This window comes from Glycine soja, chromosome 18 (genome assembly GCF_004193775.1).
Source record: "Glycine soja cultivar W05 chromosome 18, ASM419377v2, whole genome shotgun sequence".
Lineage (NCBI taxonomy): Eukaryota > Viridiplantae > Streptophyta > Magnoliopsida > Fabales > Fabaceae > Glycine > Glycine soja.
In genome coordinates this window covers 16,526,517-16,543,631 of record NC_041019.1, presented here as the reverse complement: position 1 = coordinate 16,543,631, position 17,115 = coordinate 16,526,517, and the positions used below count along the sequence as shown (strand labels likewise).

Sequence of the window (17,115 nt, the reverse complement as noted above, 5' to 3'; positions counted from 1 at the left end):
AGGAGTGTTAGTGTAAGATTTGAGAGAATATCATTGTAATATTTTTTAAACATATAAGTGAATATTATGTAATATTTTCAAACTCAAAGGAAAGTTAGTATAGGAAAATAAAAAAGTAGAATTATGTGTAATTTGATAAAAATTAGAGGTGTTTTGTAATTTGTTCAAATGAAATTAAACTTAAACCCCATCTACCAACAAAACGTGTATGAGATTGTTTCGATTTAATCTCAGTCTCAAATTTAAATCTTTAATATATGTTTAATATATAATTTTTTTTATCATTCATAACAATTTTATTATACTCCAACATAATTGCATCCCGCGAATGATATACTTGATTAGAGAAAAAAAATCCGAATCCCATCTAATCACCCCAAATTGAGCAGGGTTTGGTAGGCTGGCGATGATCTAAACGGTGCGTTTGTTGGTAGTTAATTAAGAAAGAAATTGTGTTGCAAGGTGGAAGAGGAGTGTAGCAGAATCAGATCGAGATTGAAGTCTGCACTTCTCGCAACTGCAAATTCTCTGTCTCTTTCTCTCACTGTGTTGGATCCTTCATCAGGTATTCATTCTTCTTCTTCTAATTCTCTTCCATACCATAGATCTTCCAATTCCTCCTTCACTATCCACGCTCATTCCCTCACTCAAAACCACTTCATAGTTCATTTTCACTTTCTCAAATTGAACATTCACCAAAACCAAAACCCTTGCTATTATCATCTCACCTTCTGATTCTGATTCGCAGAGGAACAAGCAAACAAACAAACACACAAAAGATGAATTTCCTGATGCGCTCCACCACACACGTCTACTCCGACAGGGAAAAGCCTTCTTCGACGGCGACGGCGACGGCGGCGACTCCAACGACGACGGTGATGACGACGACGACTCCCCCCACAGACGGCGCGTCGTCATTGGAGAGTCTCATGTCCGACGACCCCTACGCCCAAGTCGAGCACTTCGACGGAGAGTTCGAGGGCGAAAACGGCGCTCAGAGTTCCAAAAATGACGCTCCCGTTTTGGCCAAGCACCTGGATGTTTCCGAAGACGAAGGATGGATCACCATTCCTTACAGTATGTATTGCAACACTGACACGAACTTGTCTCTATGCTTTGTTATAGTTAAGACAATGTTTGGTTGATTAGTTTAATGAAACAGGAAATGGGGTTAGAGAGTAGTAGTGCGTTTTAGTTCTACTAAAGGGAGTGAGATCAAGGAGAATATCGCATTGAATTGAACTGTTTTGGAAATCCCACATCAGCTAGTGATATGGTCTTAGTAGAAAGAAGTGTATCAAATCCAAATTGTAAGATGGTATGAGAGAGAGAGAGAGAGAGAGAGTCTTTCCTAATGATTGTTGATTGGCCTATTGGGATGTTATCGGACCACCCGCAGATGACTGATCCTGGGAACTTCGCACTTGAGTTCTCCAGTCCACGGTGTGAGAGGGTGTGTTGGAGATCCCACATTAACTAGTGATATGGCCAAAGTAGTGTATATAACTGGGAGCAACTCTCACCTTACATGCCGAAGCAGGTTTTGTATGGTTGAGTTAGACCGAAACTCAAATTCTAAGAAACTGTTTAGGCCCTGTTTGGATAAATTTATGCATAAGTAGTTACAAGAGACGAAAATAAGAAATTAAAATGAATTGAGTTTTCTCATAAATTAAAATCAACTCATGCATTACGGCTTCAATAGAAATTCTCTCATTTAGCTTATGTAAAAGTTGATTTTAACTTGTGTATAAGCTAATTTTAACTAATGAGAGAAGTTTAATTCATTCTACCTTCTTATTTTTCTTTTCCCATCTACAAGTGCCTATAGAAAAATTTATCCAAAGATGGCCTTATTCTGTATTGTCTGTGTCTGTTTACTGGTAAGTGACAACTGAGATTTGGACAAAAGTGAAATACAACCAAGATGGTTTTTGTTAGCATTCAGTTTTAAGTTTTAGAGTTTAGTGTTATGAGGGCACAATATTTGTCTATACTTGATGATGTTATGGGTGAGATTCTTTTGCTTATGTGATGTGATGCATCTGATTCTAAATTTTTATTTTTATAGAGGAACTTCCTGAGAACTGGAATCATGTGTCGGATATGCAGTCCCTGCGCTCTCTAGATCGTTCCTTTCTCTTTCCTGGTAAGATTCTTTCCTTCTTTGGTACATGAATCTTGGTGTTTAGATGCCTGATTTGGTCTAACAGGTCACAAGGGAAGTTGATAGGATCTAATTTATATTTGGAATTCAGGTGAACAAGTTCATATCCTAGCGTGCCTGTCTGCTTGTAAGCAGGATACAGAGATTATTACTCCATTTAAAGTTGCTGCTGTGATGAGTAAGAATGGCATGGGTCACAGTTCTGACAAAGAAAATGGAAATGTTGAAAACAGAAATGATTCGGTATCTGGAGAAGGGCAACTGAGTCCTAGCAAACAAGAGCAGAAAGAGGATAAATTGGAAAAAGTGAAGACTGATCACCCGGCGGATGCTTCTGCTGGTGAATCCCTTCTAAGGATGGAGGTTCACAAAAGACAAACTGCATTGTTGCTGGAAAAATTTGAGAGTTCTCATTTCTTTGCAAGGATTTCTGAGTCTGATGAGCCGCTTTGGTCTAAACGAGGTTCTTCAGAAAAGTCCTACTCTGAACTAAATGGGCAAAGGATCTCATCATTTGAAATTAAAGACACCGCAAAAAATGCATCTTCTATTAGTGCAGTTATTGATAGAGCAAATTTTGATGCAACTATTTCTGGTGGAGTGGCGAGAAATTCTGTCAATTGTTGTGCCCTACCAAATGGAGACATAGTGGTATGTGCCATAAAATTTCGGTAACTATGAACATGTTCATTCATTTTCATGTGTCAGATGGAGTACTACTTTTTAGTTAAATTTGGGACTGAGCCTTATAAGTTTTCTTCTTCCCCTTTGGCTGCTTCATTTTTCTATTTCTGCAGCTTGCAACACAGACAATCTATTTGGCATCTAATTCATTTGTTAATCTTGTTTACAAAATTCATGGAAAATCATTTAGCAAAAATGTATAAAACTTTACTGCATCTGGATGATGTTGTGCTATGAGTTTATCGTCTACCATCCAGTTCATTTGTTCATCCTTTTTGTTGATAAGGACTCAGATGTTATGGGGTGCCTAAGTCCCACACTGAGTAGTGTGGGATGCTTGGTGGAGTATTTAAGTAAGTGGCTTGGTTCTCCCCCCTTAACAGCTAGCTTTTATGGGAGGTTTCCCCAAGTTCTTGGGTGCTTGTCATTTGTAAAACTCATTGAAAATCATTTAGTAGAACTGTATAAAATCTTACTTATCTAGGTGATATTGTGCTTTGAGTTTATTGCATGCTCTGCTTTGATTCTTCTTGTAACTACACTATTTTATATTTCTCTGGGGCTTTTGGAGCCAAATATTTCTATGTGGTACTTGGGCTGTTGTGGAGTATATTGACCTGTGTATTATCGTCATAATTTAGATTTCTGGAACATACCTTTTGTGATGTGTAGGTATTGCTTCACTCTAGTCTTTCACTCACTGCTACTGGCTAGAACCTTGGTCTGTTGTCTTCATTTTACTTAAGCTTATGTTAAATTTCAAATATATTTTAGTGGCATATGCCTTGCCTCTGTAATACCTCTGAAATCTTTATGAAAATTTTGTCTTGTGATATACTCCTAATTATGCTGGCCATTCTCATTACTTGGATTACTGATCTGATTCTATTTTCCTGTTTGGAAGGATCCAGGTTCTTTTACAGGTGAATGTTGGTGTTGATTTTCTTAGAGACCCTTGCATAGAAATTCTCCAATACGAAAAGTATCAGGATAAAATATTGTCTTCTGAGAACCAGAACAATTCAGTTCACACAAATCAGGATCCATGTGGAGCACTATTAAAATGGATACTTCCATTAGATAACACTCTCCCCCTTGCTTCTCGCCCGCTATCTCCTCCTCAATTTTCTTTGAATTCAGGAATCGGTAACACCTCTCAGAGGTCCAATTCTTCAGCATCACCTGGCTCTCAATTATTTTCCTTTGGCAGCCATTTCAGAAGTTACTCAATGTCAGCATTACCTCAAAATACAAATGCACCAAATCCTCCTTTAAAAGCAGCTAGTTCTAAGCCAAGCTTTGACATTGAAGATTGGGATCAATTCCCATCTCAGAAATTAAGGAAAAAAAATGGAGTAGAAGAACTTTTATCTTTTCGAGGTGTTTCATTGGAGCGAGAAAGGTTTTCCGTTTGCTGTGGATTAGAAGGTATCTACACACCTGGAAGAAGGTGGAGAAGGAAATTTGAAATAATACAACCTGTAGAGATTCATTCCTTTGCAGCTGACTGTAATTCAGAGGATCTTCTGTGCGTTCAGATAAAGGTTTGAACTATAATGTCACTGAACCAAATTATCTGGCATATTTACCTTTATTTTTGTTGAATATTACACCTTCATGCTTTTCTTTTTTTTTTTTTTTTGGGGGGGGGGGGGGGGGATTGTACTGTTAATTATTTTCTGCTTCTGTTTTTATTAATATTTCATTAGTTGTTCTCCAGAATGTTGCTCCTGCACATGTTCCAGGTATTGTGATATTTATAGATGCCATAACCATAGTTTATGAAGAGGCTACAAAAAGTGGACCACCATCATCATTACCAATTGCATGTATTGAAGCTGGAAATGACCATTCTTTACCAAATTTAGCCCTCAGGTTTTTGTTTTTTTTCAAGAATCTTATTGTTTTTTGTATTGTTACTTGTCTAATATCATGCTGTATACACCCCAGGTTTTTCAGTTACATATGTTTGTTTCATGATGCCATGTAAGATATCGCCGAGTATGGGACTATGGGTTCAATACTATGAATATTGCTACTTATTGATGTGAAAAAGGCATTAAATTTTCTTTATTGCCATGTAGGTTTAGGAATGTGGTAATCTTGCTTTGGAAGATTTGAGACTTTAGAGTTCTATTTTAGTAAAGTTCGAGTCCTAACACTCAGTCAAAAGACTTTTATATATATTGACACAAGGTCATTGAGTACTAGAGAAGAAAGGGGTGTAGACTACACTAACAAACGGCTAGAGCAGAGAAAAAGGAAAAAGGAAAGACAAGAAAGGACAGTACAAGCATAAAGTAATATAAAACTACATAAACAAAATACAAGAGACATATTAGTTCTAACACTCCCCCTCAAGTTGGAGCATATAAATTGTATGCTCCAAGCTTGGAACATATGAAATCAATCCGAGGCCCCCTTAAAGATTTAGTCAAAATATCTGCTAGTTGATTATTTGAGCTGACAAACTCTGTAGCAATCTCCTTGGACAGCTACTTCTCTCTCACAAAATGACTGTCAATCTCTATATGCTTGGTTCTCTCATGAAACACTGGATTAGAGGCAATACGGAGGGCTGCCTGATTATCACAATACAACTTCATTGGCTGAACTTCACAGAATTTTAGCTCTAGAATAAGTTGTTTGATCCACACTAATTCACACGTGACTGAAGCCATAGCCCTGTATTCTGCTTCTGCACTTGATCTGGCAACATGATTCTGCCTCTTGCTCTTCCAAGAGACAACATTTCCTCCAATAGATACACAATATCCTGTAGTAGAGCGTCCCTGCCCAATCAGCATCACAATATCCTGAAATTTGAGTGTCTCCTTTATCTTCATACAACAGTCCCTGTCCTAGAGTCTTCTTGATATAACTGAGAATGCGAAGAACAACATTCCAGTGATCAACATGAGGAGCCTGCATAAACTGACTAACAATTCCCACTGCAAAAGAAATGTCAGGCCTGGTAATTGTAAGGTAGATGAGTTTCCCTACTAATATTTTATCTCTCCGGGTTTGAATATGGTTCACCTTGATCCACCATTAACTTTTGATTTGGATCCATGGGACTATCAATGTGTCTGCAGTTAATCGTGCATGTCTCTTCCAAAATATCCAAAGCATACTTCCTTTGGGAGATAATAATGCCTTCCTTGGATTGAGCCACCTCTATACCGAGGAAGTACTTTAGGCGGCCAAGATCCTTGGTTTGAAAGTGGCTAAACAAATGTTTCAACTGGGAGATTTTAGAATCATCATTTCCTGTTATCACTATATCATCAACATAAACAACCAAGTAAACACATTTACCAAGGGAAGTGTGACAATAAAAAACAGAGTGATCTGCTTCACTTTGTTTCATCCCAAAACTCTATACAACATGAATAAATTTTCCAAACTGAGCTCTTGGAGATTGTTTAAGCCCATAAAGAGATTGATGAAGTTTGCAAACCAAATCAGACTCCCCCTGAGCAACAAACCTAGGAAGTTGCTCCATATAGATCTCCAACTCACCATGAAGAAAAACATTTTTAATGTCTAACTGGTGAAGAGGCTAATGACAAATGGCAGCCATGGCAAGAAAAAGGTGAACAATAGTGATTTTGGCCACAATAGAAAAAGTATCCCCATAATCAAAGACCATATATTTGAGTGTAACCTTTGGCTACCAACGAGCCTTAAGACGATCAATTTCACCATTAGGACCAACCTTGACAGCATATACCCATTGACAGCCAACCGCCTTCTTCCTAGGAGGAAGAGGAACTAACTCCCATGTACCACTATGTTCAAGAGCTTGCATCTCAACAATCATGGCTTGTCGCCATCCAGGGAGAGTAAGTGCTTCATAAACATTTTTGGGAATAGTAATAGAAGACAGAGGAAATAAAAGGAGAAATATGAAGGAGACAAATGGTGGTAACTCAAGTAAATTGGATGAGGGTTTTGAGTAGATTGAATACCTTTTTTGAAGGGCAATAGGCCAACCTGAGTCTACATCAAGAGAAAGTGATGATGGAAAAGGATTCCTTGTAGGATTAGCTGAGGAGAAAGGGCATGAATCAAGAGAATCTTCTTGCACTATGGAACTAGCTCTTTGTGTCCTTCTCTGGAATGTAGAAATAGAAGATGGAGATAATTTAGCTTGATGGCTGATTGGAGAAATGGGTTGAATTTCTCCTTGATTTGATGTTGTATGAGTAGAAGGTACCACTGGACCGAGATAAGGAATAGGCAAAACCTGTTGTGTAGAGTTGGACTTTCGTTTGGAGAAGAACATGGTTTCTTCAAAGAAGGTAACATCAGTTGACATGTAGTATCTCCCGGTGGTTGGAGAGTAACATTTGTATCCCTTTTGAAGGCGTGAATAACCAAGAAACACACATTTGATAGCTCTTACTGAGAGCTTATCAAGACTTAGAGAAACATCATGAACAAAACATGTACAACCAAAGACTTTGGGAGAAACATGATACAAGAGTTCAGTTGTTGGGGAATTCGAGGGGAGTAAACACCGGAGAAATTTACACCAATGAGTCATGAGCAACCACATAAGGGAACTTGACACCACACTTTAATTCAAAATCTTAAGGCTTAGGTTTATGGGTCTTTTCCTCACTTACATGGTGCTCAACTTTTTCACTTCTACTTGATTTGGGACTTCACCTCACACTTGTACTCCAATACTCTCCCCCTCAAGTGTGAGTCTCTTTCACATGGTAGTCTCCCCCTCAAGCGGAAGTCATTACCATCCACGAGTATTCCATGGTAGCCATTAGAGCCCACATGCTCTAGGTACTTGCGGCACTTGCACCACCGTTCCACCAACGGGACACGCTGCCTGGACCCACCGCCAGAAAGACTTTCGATACAAGGGATCCTCAAGACTAAGGATCCATTGCCGCCATCTCACTCGTCTGAGCCGGTCACCAAGTCAAACCATCAGCTCTGATACCAGTTGTTGGGGAATTCGAGGGGAGTAAACACCGGAGAAATTTACACCAATGGGCCATGAACAACCACATAAGGAAACTTGATGTCACACTTTAACTCAAAACCTTAAGGCTCAGGTTTATGGGTCTTCTCCTCACTTACATGATGCTCAACTTTTTCACTTTTACTCAATGTGGGACTTCACCTCACACTTGTACTCTAATAGGTTCATTAGGAATGATAATTAGAGTGGGGAATTTTGTTATCAAGAGATGAGGAAGGCATACTATTTATTAAAAAACAGCTAGTGAGGATTGCATCACCCCAATGGTGAACAAGGACATTTTGCATCAATCAACAGGGTTCATGCAGTCTCAATCAGATGTCTATTTTTCCTTTTAGCTATTCCATTTTGTTGTGGTGTGTGTGAACATGTGGATTGATGTAGGATTCCTTGTGAGGACAAAAAGGAAGAAAGTTCTGAAGAGAAATATTCCTTTGCATTGTAACTTCTAAGAATTTTAATGATCTTCCCATGAAAATAGACAAAAGTTCAGATCTGTCTTTCATTAAATAAATCCAAGTACATCAAGAATATTCATCAATAAATGTAACAAAATATCTGAAACCAAAAGATATTACACGGCTTGGTCCCCAAATATTTGAATGAGTGGTAGAAAAAACCAAGTTACATCTTTTTTCAACTTGCTTTGGAAAGGATGATCTAACATGTTTGCCTAAGTGACGAGATTCACAATCTAATATTTGTAACTTGCTAAGACTTGGAACCATTATCTTTAATTTTGCAAGACTTGGGTGACTTAGATGATCATGCAAAAGCTTTGGAGACGAAGAAGTAAAACAGGACACAGAAGGGCTGGTTTCCAAGTAGTAAAGGCCTTGTGATTCATGTTCTATGCCAATCAGCCAGCTTGTACCACAGTCCTGTATAACAAAGGAATCAACGTCAAATGTTACTGAGCAATTTAAGGAACGAGTCAACTGGCATAAAGAAATTAGGCTATAAGGACAATTAGGAATATATAAAACAAAATTTAAATTCAAAGAGGGAGAAAAAGGAACTTGACCAATTCCTTGAGATGCGTCTTTGGACCCATTGGCTAATGTAATAAGGTGAGGAGATAGAGGAAAACAAAGAATTATAACTAGAAATGTGATAGGAAGCACTTGAATCAACTATCCATGGACCTTGACCTTCCACAGATTGTGAAATGCAGGCTGTTGTAACACTTGGTACTGAAGATGATTGAGCTTGGCTGCTAGATTTCAGCAACAGGCACTCCTGATATTCTTCCCCAGAAAATCGAGATTCAGCCTTTTCAGATGTAGAGACATTTGCTGCCTTATCAGGCCAACCATGTAGGTCATAACACTTATTTTGAGTATGGTTTTCTTTTCCACAATAAGAACACCACAGCTTACCATGACCCCCTCTACCACCACACCCTTCTCCTCTATTACCACGACCCCCTCTACCCCTACCACGAGAGGCAACCATGGCCGAAGTCTCAACAGCTGCAGCTGCATTACCTTTCACCAAAGTAGGAACATGGAGAAGTCTAGTGACTAAGCTGTTCATTTAAGGAATGTGGTCACCAGACAGAATTTGATCATGCACATGATCATAATCTGAATGCAAACTCCACAAGATCAAAACCATAAATAGTTTATCAAGCCTCTTCATTTATTCTGCAGAATCACATACTAGGAATACTTTCAATTCTTCAACTATAGCTCTAGCTTTAACCATGTGCAAAATCATATCATGGTTGGTCTGTTGGAGGGAAACAACCTTCTGAGTTGAATCAAACAGATGTTGAATGTCATTAGCAAAAACATCTTGGGCATTCCTCCAAAAAGAAGAACAGGTCTTGAATGACCTAAGTATCTCTAGCAACTCAGGGTCTACAGATTGCATAGAATAGTACATAGCTGGCAGTCTAGTTTCTGCCACAGCTCTATTCTCAACAGGGACTTCATTCACTTCCTTCTCCAAATGATCATGGTGTCCTTGACCATGGAACCACATCTCAATTGAATCAGACTAGGCCCGATAGTTTTTCCAGTTGAGTTTCTCAGTTGTGATCGAGGGAGTTGTAGAGAAGGGAGAAATAGGGCTACTGGAGGAAGTAGTTGCAGAAGACCCTGCAGATGCCATTTATCAACAACAACAACAACAACGCCTTATCCCACTAGGTGGGGTCGGCTACATGGATCAACTTCCGCCATAATGTTCTATCAAGTACCATACTTTTATTTATCCAAATCATTAAGTTCGAGATCCTTTTTGATAACCTCTCTTATAGTCTTTTTGGGTCTTCCTCTGCCTCGAATTGTTTGCCTTCTCTCCATCTGGTCTACTCTCCTCACTACAGAGTCTACCGGTCTTCTCTCTACATGCCCAAACCACCTAAGTCTATTTTCCACCATCTTCTCTACAATAGGCGCTACTCCAACCCTCTCTCTAATAGCTTCGTTTCTAATTTTATCCTGTCGAGTCTTACCACACATCCACCGCAACATCCTCATCTCCGCTACACCTACTTTATTCTCATGTTGGCTCTTGACCGCCCAACATTCTGTTCCGTACAAAATTGCCGGTCTTACCGCAGTCCGATAAAACTTTCCCTTTAGCTTGATCGGTACCTTTGCATCACATAACACCCCCGATGCTTTTCTCCATTTCATCCATCCTGCTTGAATGCGATGATTCACATCCCCTTCAATTTCTCCATCATCCTGTATTACAGACCCAAGATATTTAAACCGTGTGACTTGAGGGATAATATGGTCTCCTATTTTCACCTCTGAGTTAGAAACCCTCCTTCTTTTGTTGAACTTACATTCCATATACTCCGATTTGCTTCTGCTTAGGCGAAAACCATGTGTTTCTAGAGCTCGTCTCCAAGTTTCCAACCTCTCATTCAACTCCTCCCTCGACTCTCCAAGGAGGACTATGTCATCTGCAAAAAGCATGCATCTCGGCGCTATCTCTTGGATTTGTTCCGTGAGGACATCCAGAATTAAGGTAAAAAGGTAGGGGCTAAGGGTTGACCCTTGATGCAAACCAATTGTGATGGGAAAATCGTCTGACTCTCCACCCTGTGTCCTAACACTAGTCGATACCCTATCATACATATCTTGGATAGCTCGAATATATGCAACCCTAACCCCTTTCTTCTCTAGAGCTTTCCACAAAATCTCTCTAGGCACTCTATCATACGCTTTCTCCAAGTCAATAAAAATCAAGTGCAAGTCTTGTTGGTCCATGCGATATTGCTCCATCACCCGCCGTAATAAATAGATCGCTTCCATGGTCGACCTTCCCGGCATGAAACCAAATTGATTCTCAGTAACTTGAGTCTCCTTTCTTAATCTCCGTTCGATCACTCTTTCCCATAATTTCATGGTATGACTCATGAGCTTGATTCCCCTATAATTTGCACAATTTTGTATATCCCCCTTGTTCTTATAGATTGGCACTAACGTGCTTCTCCTCCATTCCTCCGGCATGCGTTTTGACCTCATAATTTCATTAAAGAGTTTGGTGAGCCACTCAAGACCTCTATCTCCAAGAGTTTTCCACACTTCAATAGGTATGTTGTCTGGCCCCACCGCCTTACCGTTACTCATTCTTTTCAACGCTTCCTTTACTTCCTGTTTCTGAATCCGACGATAGTACTTATAGTTCCGGTCCTCTTCTCTTGTGTCTAGACTGCTAGAGTCATATCCATATCCATCATTAAATAAGTTGTGGAAATACGCCTTCCACCTTTCCTTGATATCTTTTTCATGCACTAAGATTTTGCCTTCTTCATCCTTAACACACTTTACTTGATCCAAATCTCTAGTCTTCCTCTCTCTACCCTTAGCAAGCCTATATATAGATCTTTCTCCGTCCCTGGTTCCTAGAGCTTGGTATAGTCCGTCAAAAGCTTGGGCTCTTGCCTCACTCACCGCCTTTTTGGTTTCATTTCTAGCTATCTTATACTTATCCCAAGTTTCAGAATTTCTACACCTAGACCACTCCTTGAAACACTCCTTTTTTACTCTAACTTTGCTCTGAACACTTTCATTCCACCACCACGATTCTTTACCCCTAGGTCCAAAACCTCTAGATTCACCCAACGTCTCTTTAGCCACTTTAATAATCTCTTGGGACATCTTGTTCCACATATCATTTGCACTTCCTTGTGATTGTCCACACCATCCCTCCCATATCTTTTGTTGGAAAATTCCTTGTTTCTCACCCTTCAAGTGCCACCATTTGATCCTTGGTGCTACCATAGGACTTCTTCTCTTTGCCCTATCTCTAATTCTTACATCCATGACCAAAACTCTATGTTGGGTAGTCAAGCTCTCTTCCGGGATAACTTTACAGTTCAAGCAATACTTCCTATCAGACTTCCTGATAAGAAAGAAATCTATCTGAGAACATGTCCCTCCACTTTTGTAAGTGATAAGATGTTCCGCTCTTTTCTTAAACCATGTATTGGCTATAGAAAGATCCAAAGCCTCCGAAAACTCCAAGATGGATTTACCCTCCCCATTCATCTCCCCTAGGCCAAAACCCCCATGCACCCCCTCAAAACCTCTAGCCACGCTACCTACATGTCCATTGAGATCCCCTCCTAGGAAAACTTTCTCTCCTTGGGGTATATCCTGAAGTACCCCTTCTAGATCCTCCTAAAATTTTACCTTAAAGTGTTCTGCTAACCCAACTTGAGGTGCGTACCCACTAATAACATTAAAGGTGTCCTGTCCCACTACCAATTTTAAGGCTATGATACGATCTCCTACTCTTCTTACATTCACGACATCCTTCTTCCACTCCTTGTCCACAATAATCCCTACCCCATTTCTTAATCTAAGTTTTCCCGTATACCACAGCTTAAATCCCGAGTTGTCTAATTCTTTCGCTTTTTCACCTGTCCACTTAGTTTCTTGTAGGCACATAAAATTGATCTTCCTCCTCACCATAACATCCACTATTTCCATAGATTTTCCAGTAAGTGTGCCTATATTCCATGTACCAAAGCGAATCCTCCTGTCATGAACTAGCTTCTTTACCCACACCCGTTCACGAAAATGTGGGAACCCTTGCTTACTTTTCACTACATCCGGGCGGCGATGCAGCGGCCCTTGCTCTTTTGACACTGTACTCGAGCCATACAGCGCGTTGCTTCCGGACAACGACCTAGCATTCACATTATTACGTAATTGATTCATGTCATAGAGATTCGACAAAGTTTTACGTTGGCCGTCGAAAGCCTAACACAACCCTCTCCTTTTATCCGGGCTTGGGACTGGCTAAGAATAACAAAGCTAACCTAGGTAGGATTTGCAGATGCCATTTATCAAGCACAGGAAATTATCGGTGTGCAAGAACCAAATGAACAAGGGGTGGATTGTAGACCCACTTTTCGGATGTGAGAACTAGAGCCAAACAGGGATTGTACTGGGTCCAGAATGAGCCGACAAAGACAATCGTGTAGGCGCAGTGGCGTTCCGGTGACAAGACGATGGCGCTTGAGATTCACGCGCCCAATAGCAGCGCTGACTGTACTGGCGCGTGAAAGAGCGTGAGAGAGCTTTTGCTCTCGAAATCACTTAGGTTAGGTCATGCTCTACGAGGTGCACCTAACCGCTGACAACAACAGAACAAGATGATACTCCAAAGCGGGACCATTCCTGCTCTGATACCAACTTGAGACTTTAGAGTTCTATTTTGGTAAAGCTTGAGTCCTAACCAAAATACTTTTATATATATTGATACAAGGTGATTGATTACAAGAGAAGAAAGGGGTGCACTGAACAAACGGATACATCAAGGAAAAAGAGAAGACAAGAAAGGACAGTACAAGCATAAAGTAATATAAAAGTACATAAACAAAATACAAAAGACATATTAGTTCTAACAGGAAGAGTAGAAACGTAAAATTTCATTGTTACCGTTGAATTTTATTTAAAAGATTTTAATAATCCTGTATAATACCATGCTGCATGTGCCTTTGGTTATTCAGTTATGTGTGCTTGTACTGAGTGACCCAACCCAACCCTGCAAAAGAGGGGGAAAATTGTTTCAAAATGGCTTATAAGCTATCCATGTGTGTGGGCTCATTATGCAAATGAGAACACCAATAATAATAGTGTAGGAAAGGCGTTAAATTTTCTTTAGTACCATATAAGTTTAGGAAATGGAGGGGAGTCTTGCTATTGACAGTATGGGGAAAGTAAGGGTGATATATATATGACCTTTGAATTTTATTAAAAAGCTTAATAACAATCCTGTGATATATCTGTATTTATTATTTTGAGACTAATGTGTATTACACTACTGTAATTGAATTTACTTCTTTTTCTTATTTGACCATCTGAATGGTGAATTGTTGGAGGACATGACATGCTAGAAAGTAAAGGTTACGACAAGGATAATATTGTGAAATATTTTAATGTTTAGCAATAGAATAAACTTCCCCTGCCCTTGCAGATTTGGGGGAAATGTATTTTTAACTTTTGGTTGAGTAAGGAAGGGATTGAATCCCACCAATCCCTTGCTTCATCCCCTCTCCTGGAATGTATGAGTTTGTATCTTTTTTGAGTTTATCAATCTGATTAACTATTAAAAAATGACCGAAAATGCTTAGTACTAGTAAATATGGTTGGTGAAATTCAGAATTTGGTATATCATTTATGCAATTAGCTCTAATCATCATCACATGATCTGACTAGAAGTTTCTAATTACAGGAGAGGTGAAGAGCATTCTTTTATCCTTAAACCTGCAACTTCTATGTCAAAGAATTTAAAGGCTCAGGATGAAAGCTCTCAGTTTTCAAAGGTGCAATCTCCAAACTCAGCAAAATCAAGTCTTTCCTCCAAGAGTCCTGACAGAACAAAGATTGCTTCAATTGACGATCAGTATGCAATTATGGTGTCTTGTCGATGCAATTATACGGGTAAGCTTTTTTGTCTCCTTGGTTGTTGGTGTATTATCTAGTAGTTGCTAAGGTGCTAATTAGTTGTTTTCTCCTTGTTTTTATGCTAAATATAGCATCAAGATTATTCTTTAAGCAAGCAACCAGTTGGCAACCACGTTCATCGAGGGATATTATAATCTCTGTTGCATCTGAGATGTCCGGAGAGTCTCCTGGACCTTATGAAAGAAATTCTCAACTTCCTGTGCAGGTCAATATATGTTTTCACTATTGACTATCTTGAGTTAGGGCTTTGCATTGGAGCTCATATTTAGTTTGTTTTGAATATTTTTCCTACTTGAATTACAATTTGATTAGTTTAATTGTTTCTTATTTATCAGGTTTTAACTCTTCAAGCTTCAAATTTGACATCTGAAGATCTAACACTGACAGTGCTTGCTCCTGCCTCATTTACTTCACCCCCGTCAGTGGTTTCTCTGAGTTCACCCACTAGTCCAATGAGTCCTTTTATTGGTTTCAAAGAGTTTTTAGGAAGGATAAATGTTGAAAGACATGTTGGTGCCATCCAGGGGGGGAGCTTTACTTCTCTTATAAAAGACAATGAGAAGCAAAATGATGATGTCAGACCTGAGTCAGTTTCAATGAATGATGATGTCATTGCTAGTTCTGGCCTAAGTTGTACACATCTTTGGCTGCAGAGTAGAGTTCCACTCGGGTAATATTTCAGCTCTCACTGATATTTCTATGATTTTGTTAAAACTAACACTGATTAATTTAAAACCATGTATTGGCCACATCAGATGTATCCCGTCTCAATCCACAGCCACCATTAAGCTTGAGCTACTTCCATTGACCGATGGCATAATTACACTCGACTCTTTGCAAATTGATGTCATGGAAAAAGGTACAGATCATGAGACTTTTACTTCTTAATGCTTGAGCTTCTATCCAAGAATTATTTGGTCAATACTTAGTAATGAATTGATGAACTGCTGCCTAAACGTCTGTTAATTCTATGACTGTTATGATTGATTTGAAGAATCGCTCATGACTCATGGGCATAACAAAAAATTCTATCTTTGGGCACAGCAATTTTAGTCATGCATTTATTAAGGTCTTGTTTTGGCATCCCCTAGGTGTGATACTTCTGTGCCAGACACTCATTTGGGTCCTTTTTATGTACAGTTCTGTTTGGGACTAGTCATTGATATAAAGAAGTTTGGTTTATTTGGTGCATTCTGTTTCATTCTTCATCAGAAACAGTTTGCTTGCTATGCATATAGTGGTAATCAAGATGCAAAATGCACATTATGTTATTGCACAGGTTCTCATGGATTTACATTATGGTCTAAACAGGTGTTACCTACATCCCTGAGCGCTCGCTAAAGATAAATGCAACATCTAGCATTTCCAAGGGAATTCTTTAAGATAGATTTAGGCTGGTTGCATTTCATTAAGCATGTTATCCAGTGCTGTAGAGAAGCAAATATGGACGATTTTTTTACCTGGATTTGGAATTGTTCTTCCGACACACTCTCAATAGCACAAAGGTATCTTCAGTTATTGTAGCCTTGTGATGGAGTTGGCGTGTTAATTTGTTCAGAAATAGAGGTTCACTTTTGTATTGTAAAACCACGAGCTTAAAATAGATGATTGTCACATACCCCTTTAAAGGGGAAGAATGTAATCTTTATAGGTAGATCTATTTTTTTGTGAAGATGTATCTGACTCTTCAGAGTGAAAGCAATGAATCACCTCTCGATTCATGGCATTAGGCAGTTGCAATTCAGTGTGTTTCAATTGATCATCAGTGGAAGCCTTGTATTCATGAACTGCTACTTCACATTTTATTTTATTTTATTTTTTATTTTTGACAAATTATTGCACATGGTTGATGTGATTGCATCTAAATCAATTTTTACTTTAGCCTTTTTTTTTCCTCGTCTAAGTTGAGGGGCCATTGAAATTGCGTTGTGTAGTTATGGATAATATTTTAACATTACTTCCCTATATTCATGACTCTACTGTTCCCAAGCCTGCTTTTTATGGAGAATCTTACTCTATTCAAGCCTCTGCTTTAACATCCTCCGACCTTATTCCTGCTATGCTCTCTCTGTTGCGGACAGAGAAAAAAAAATCTTGTTGCTAAGGATGTTAATAATAATTAAGAGCTCCTTCCAAGCAAACAAAGATGTTTTCTCACTTTTAATTTATTTTAAGGTATGTTGTCATCTTTATTTCATTAAATGACTAGCAGTGTTACTAGCATCCCCTCGAAGTCGTTTAGGATATCAGGTTTGGTGTTACACGTAATTTCTTAAGGGTAATTATTTAACTCGATTATTTGCTTTGCTGATCGTGGTGGT

At 39.0% G+C, this 17,115-nt stretch overlaps 1 protein-coding gene across 1 annotated transcript; it reads left to right on the top strand.

The window, feature by feature from the left end:
• Positions 1-335: 335 nt before the first annotated feature.
• LOC114396129 lies at positions 336-16,642 on the top strand. The gene is made up of 11 exons (XM_028358024.1): positions 336-565; positions 749-1,077; positions 2,072-2,149; positions 2,259-2,818; positions 3,763-4,395; positions 4,572-4,726; positions 14,562-14,770; positions 14,866-14,999; positions 15,130-15,464; positions 15,550-15,653; positions 16,106-16,642. The coding sequence occupies exons 2-11, from the start codon at positions 780-782 to the stop codon at positions 16,174-16,176; spliced, it is 2,577 nt and encodes an 858-aa protein (XP_028213825.1). The 5' UTR covers positions 336-565; positions 749-779; the 3' UTR covers positions 16,177-16,642.
• The last annotated feature ends 473 nt before the right edge of the window (positions 16,643-17,115 follow it).

What these genes read in the sequence shown, in the direction of transcription:
- LOC114396129 (XM_028358024.1), top strand. Translation starts at nt 780, where the DNA reads ATGAATTTCCTGATGCGCTCCACCACACACGTCTACTCCGACAGGGAA. An exon ending in TACCAAATGGAGACATAGTG is followed by an intron (nt 2,819 to 3,762) that starts GTATGTGCCATA and finishes GGAAGGATCCAG; the next exon opens with GTTCTTTTACAGGTGAATGT. An exon ending in TTACCAAATTTAGCCCTCAG is followed by an intron (nt 4,727 to 14,561) that starts GTTTTTGTTTTT and finishes TTCTAATTACAG; the next exon opens with GAGAGGTGAAGAGCATTCTT.